Source organism: Gekko japonicus, unplaced genomic scaffold (assembly GCF_001447785.1).
Source record: "Gekko japonicus isolate JY-2015 unplaced genomic scaffold, Gekko_japonicus_V1.1 scaffold335, whole genome shotgun sequence".
NCBI lineage: Eukaryota > Metazoa > Chordata > Lepidosauria > Squamata > Gekkonidae > Gekko > Gekko japonicus.
Window position 1 is genome coordinate 290,817 of NW_015165840.1, and position 5,853 is coordinate 296,669.

Genomic DNA, 5,853 nt, shown 5'->3' on the forward strand with positions numbered 1-5,853 from the left:
TGCCGATCTGGATCGTTCCCCCTTGAAATGACCCCTGCGCACACTTAACCACTACACCAAACTGGCTCTACACTAACAATTGGAAGTGTTGAAATAGTTTCACCCTTCTTCCTTTTATAGAGTCTCACCAAAAAAGTACACTCAACATGTAGAATTAATGTACAGTTCTGGTACAAGTCGTGTTATACAATTTGTGTAACTAGCAACGATACTTAACACTAAACACAGTGAACTAGAGCCCAACTGCAAGGATTTCTGTAGAAAAATGACATTTCTACACTCGTGTACTAAATATTAAAATCCTCTGCTACTGAAATGGCTACATACAAATTTAAAAAGCCCATTAAGTGTGCTTATAATGCAAAGGATGGACAAAACTCACAAAAACAATTCCACCCACATACAATGGACTTCTCCAGGGAGACAGAGTGCTGCCAGAGCATTTTATTTAAATCTACTTTATTACAGAATGATAAGCAGATCTTTCTTATCCAAAAGAGAAATAATTTCACTACTGCTCAAATGAAAGTTCTCATGGCTACACTGGGTAGTATGTTACTGTTATTCAACAGCCTCGTGTTTAATAAAACATGGAGATGTGAACAAGGAAGCTAGAGCAGTGCAGAAGTTGCATTACAGCTGAACATACAAATGAATCTTTTGTCTAGGTTTTGTATATTAACTTTGTTTACCTCTTCTATAGTGCTGTCTCCTATTTTGCCTCCACTTCTTCCATGAGCTTTAAGTACCTCTCTCAATCCAATACCTGCACCATGTCTGATCTAAAAAGTTGGAAGAGCAAAACAGATTAAGATCTTAGAGAGTTAAGAATAGAAGGTTACATGAAGTAAGACTTACAGATAACATGGAGGCAATTGGAAATAACACACATTCCTGTTTAAATGAAAAGCCATGCAAAGCAAACCACCTAGAATTAATTTTGACTGCACTTTGAGAAAACCACTATCCTTTGTATTTCTGCTAAGTGTGTAATTAAGTAGAAAAGCCAGTAGGAGTGACCTATAAAAACTACTAGAATAGTAGCTATGCTTAAGTGTTCTAATAATTACACATCAGTAATGTGATGTGCCCAGATGAAGCTACCTGAGAAATTCTAAAATAAAGAATATACAGAAAATAGGAACCAAAATACTTAGAGCTTTCAGCAAATACTTCAAACATCTTCGTACTTAAAGCAAATACTCCTTTGGGCAACTACTGTATCATCCAAACATACCCTATCAATGTTTACTTTGCAATTTTGAGGAGATGGAAGTTCTAGTTTGAAAGACAGACAATCCACTTCAATATCAAGACATATTGAGACCGACTTCCGGTTTTGGCTCCCGCATTCTCCTGGAGCTCCAGGAGACGCATGCTTTGAATCGGCGGATGGGAGGGGGTGCGATGGTACACATCCCCCCCCCTGGAGCCCTTGTGATGGGCTCCTAGCCATGGGGTGCTTGGAGGGCCCTTCCTCCGGCAACCGGCCAGCAAAGGGGGGCCGATCCCTGCCCGACAGTCCTGCTGCTGATTTCCAGAAATGGACATGGGGATGCACACCGGGACAAGCGCTTGGTGGCTGGGCGAGTTGATCGCGAAAGGCGAGTTCTATGCTGAAAACTGAGTGACTGTATAAGCAAAGACACCAGAAAGGAAGCTGAAAGCCCCCCTTAACAAATCGAGGGGGGGGGAACTCCCCCTCGAAAAGAAAAAAGCTGAACTGATAAACGTAGTAAGGGGGGGGGGGGCAAATTGCAAAACTGAATTGACTATAATAAGGAACTTTTGAGAACTTACCAAGAGTTTTTAAAGAATCTTGAGACTTTGATAACTTTTTTAAAGAAAGTAAACAACTCTCAAACATGGTGCCTACGAGGAGGGAGGAGAAGGATAAACAACAGAAACTGAAGTTCCCTGCAGGAAATGCCAGTCCAGCGAGTTCTGTTCCTAGACAGGACACTATCACAGACTTCCAAAATATGCTGACTGAGGCTTTGCACCCTCTGCTGGAACAAATGACATCGCTCCATAATAAGTTCGATGCACAACAAAGCCAGTTAAATGAGACTACTAAAAAGACAGAGAAAATGGAGCAAGAGCGTATAGAAGTGGATGCCAAAACCCTGAAGCTTAAAAAACAAATGCAGGTGATGGGGAAAAAGAGAGCAACTGACGAGCTCAACTTTTACAGCTGCAAATGGAAAAGGCAAGCTATGTCTTAAGATTCCAGGGGGTCCCTGAAGCAAAAAGAGAAGACTTGAAGCAGATTATGTGCGATGCATTCGGTCCGGTTGGAGATTTAAAAGCGGATTTTCTACAAAACGAAATAGATATGATCTATCGATCGTACTCTGACTACATAAAAAAGAATAATCTGCCCGGCGAGATTCTCCAGGAGACAAGAGACCAAGTATTGAAAGCAACAAATGGAGCCACCATGAAAATCAAAGACAAAGAAATAAGAGTTTTGAAGGATATTCTATTTGAAGTAAGGAAGAAGAGAAAGAAATACAGAGACTTGGCGCTGTTTTTACAGAAAAACAATGTCCCCTACAGATTGAGTGTTCCTGAAGGCATGCTCTTCAAATTTAAAGGCAAGAAAGAAAAAATTGACTCTGCTGTAAAGGCAAGCAAATTTCTACATCAACATGCCAGTCCAGCAGGTGAAGAGGATAAAGATGAAGATGGCAGCAGCAAGGGAAGTGAAGAAGGAGGAGTACTGGCACCTTCTGATGAGGACTCAGTTTCTGAACTGGGGGCAGCTGCCCCTAAACTGAGCTATCGATTGAGAAACAAAAAGGACAAAAAATGAGTTGTGATTGTTCTCGATTCTGTTTTAAATGAATTTAAATCATTTCTCTATAGAGATCTTTAGATAGTCAGATTTGTTGGAGATTCTAGTACAAGCAATAAGAATTGTGGACTCACTAAACATAGCAAAGTATAAGCTTTTATTTAATTAGAAGCTAATTTTGTAAGCATTGTGAATTACCACCATCTCTTGGGTTTTTAGTGGGTTTTCTTTACTTTCACCTGTAGTTTGTAGTTACCGTTACTTATTTCTTTGTAGTTTATAGAAAATGCAATTTAAAAAATCCCCTATGGGGGGACAAAAAAAAGATATACTGAGACCAATTAAAACCTGCGACATACCTTTTAGGACTGTCAGAACACATTTCTATTTTGATTTTTTTTTTTTACTGTCAAGTCACAGCTGACTTCGCGTGACACTATATGGTTTTCAAGGCAAGAGACTTTCAGAGGTGGTTTGCCATTTCTGACTCCATGTCATGACCTCAGTATTCCTTGGTGGTCGACCCCGCTTAGCTTCTGAGATCTAACTAGGCTGGACTATCCAGGTCATATATTTTGATATACAATTCTTTTAAACCTTTACCTAAATAATTTTCTCACATCCTGATTACAAATTCTGTGTGGGCACATTTGCCGGCCCAATTCAATTCAGACCAACCAACAGTTCATAATCAGAAATGTGCAGTGCCCCCCCCCAACAGAAACCATGGTTAGAAGTAGAGTTTAGGTTTGGAGATAAGTTACAAATAGCACACAATTCAACCATTATTGCAAACTATGACGCAGGAAGCAGAGGAGGAAGAAATCAGTATACAAAAGTGGAGGGAGAAGCCCTTAACACATCTGCAATGGGAAAACCATGAGTGAGTCTTGATATCAAAATTAAGCCTACACTGTCAATATCCCCATTGGGTGTGTAATGTGTGTGTGCACTGAGGAATGCATAATGTCTGACATGGTTTTGACTATCAAACACAGATTGTTAAAAAATTGGCACAGAATAATACAATAAAGCTGCTTTGTTATGGCCAACACAAATTTACTTACTAACTGAGCAGGAACGAGCTAATCTAGAAAAATTATTTTACACCCAATAATATAAATAAGAACAGAGGGTTGGATCCAAACAGCTTTTCTGCTGGCCAATGACATGCTGAAAATCAAAAGACCAGCATGTTAAAAGCCACGTGGGACAGGGGCCTGTAGTGTGGAGATAACTGAGAGAGACAGAGTAAAAAAGGCTGGCTGGATTCAACCCAGGGTATATTGATGGCTTACTCCTTCGAGAAATAACAAAGATGGTATAAGGTAAAAAAAAGTTTACCTCCCATGATGGGTTAAAGAGGTCATTGCATACTTCTTCACAAAAACTTTCCAAAGGCCATTCATTAGTCTAACAGAGACAAAAGCAACAAAGTCAACTCACTAACTGGTTCTAAAACTCACATCCCAAAAGTGCCCAATTACTTAACTTGACGGGGTATATGTACTTCATCTAGATTCAATTATGGAATACCAAGATGATTTTTTACATCAGAGAAAATACTGATACAGAACAAGTGACATAATCAGTCATTTTATATGACCATGATTCTTTACATCAGAGAAAATACTGATACAGAACAAGTGACATAATCAGTCATTTTATATGACCATTCCTCTGACAAAATTAGAAACTGAACTAAAAGTAACTGAAAACCAAACAGGATGAAAAAAGGAACCTTATGCATTTATATATGTAACAGTGATGTGTGGCCCCATCTACGGATACCTAAACCTGCAGATCAGAGCCCCACTGACGCTAAACTTTTTCTTCTGCAAAATTTGGGGACCCGCTAGGTTTGCAGAAAAATCTGAAATCTTTTAAATAATATACTGAGGGGGGTGATATACCACTGTACCTCCTCCTCCATGGTAGTGATGCTGGCCAGGATCTAATGCAGGCCTGGCAATAGCGGCAGCAAGCTATGCCAGACTGGCAGCAGTGGCACTGATGGAGGGGAAGAGGAAGCTGAGCCCAAAGGTGAGAGAAGCAATGCCAATGGGGGGGGGGAGCCTCAGAAGGCAGCAGCAGCAGTGATGGGTGGAAGAAGCCACAGAGTTCTAGGCAATGGGAGGGGTAGCTTGGTGGCCCTGGGGATGAGAGCAGGTCTGGAGATGCTCAGGGCCTGGGGAGGGTTCCAGTAATGGGTGGAAGGGAGTCATGGCAGCCCCAGCACTGGCGGGGTAATTAATACAGGAAGAGGGATTCCCCCCGTGAGTACTGTGGGTCCCCACTTGTTTAACCCTGTTACACATATGCAGGTTCCAAGTTCCAAGTGCAACACAAAAGACTCTTCATTGACAAAGACTACCCAGCAGCTAGTGCCCCTGGTAGATTATAACTTTAGGCGATGCTTCTGACACATCTGCTTGAATTCTCGCTACCCCAAAAAAACTCTACTTTGTGGACATTTACTTTTAAAAAGTACCTTAATTTACAATTCCAATCAGTTTAGGGCTATTGTTTTTCAGACATTATTAGCAACACCGAGTAATTCAGAATACAGACTACATTACAGTCATCAGGACATGGTTCAGCTAATGTTATATATTTTATATATTTTAAATACCATTGATTTCAACAGGTTAACACAGCTGTTCAATTTTCCCCACTGAATGTACTGGAACTTAAATTAACTAACTCTGGCCAAATCAGGCAGTAAATTATTTTTCAAAGGGTGCACTGTACCTCTTCTGGCACATTATCTACCAAAAGTTTGGAATCAGTTGTAGGCTGACTGATGATAACATTTGCCACTTTTCTTCTCTTCTCCTCTGGTTCCCCATCAGTGCTATCGTTGCTATAAAGAAACACTAAAATGTTTTTATGTTAGCAAATTTCATGCCATTTAACAATGGCTTGCCATGTAATAAACCATTCTCATTTACATCCATACAGGAACAACATCAAAAAATTAGCCGTTTCAAACGGAAACATGTTCAGACTATATATCTCGTGAAATTATATATACATATTCAGACTATATATCTTCT

At 40.2% G+C, this 5,853-nt stretch overlaps 1 protein-coding gene across 1 annotated transcript in view; it reads right to left on the minus strand.

Moving 5' to 3' along the window:
* BTAF1 (B-TFIID TATA-box binding protein associated factor 1) overlaps window positions 1-5,853 on the minus strand; it is a 55,658-nt gene that overhangs the window by 42,965 nt on the left and 6,840 nt on the right. The window contains 3 exon segments of the mRNA XM_015410988.1: window positions 693-782; window positions 4,142-4,210; window positions 5,549-5,660. Coding sequence (XP_015266474.1) covers window positions 693-782; window positions 4,142-4,210; window positions 5,549-5,660 — 271 coding nt within the window.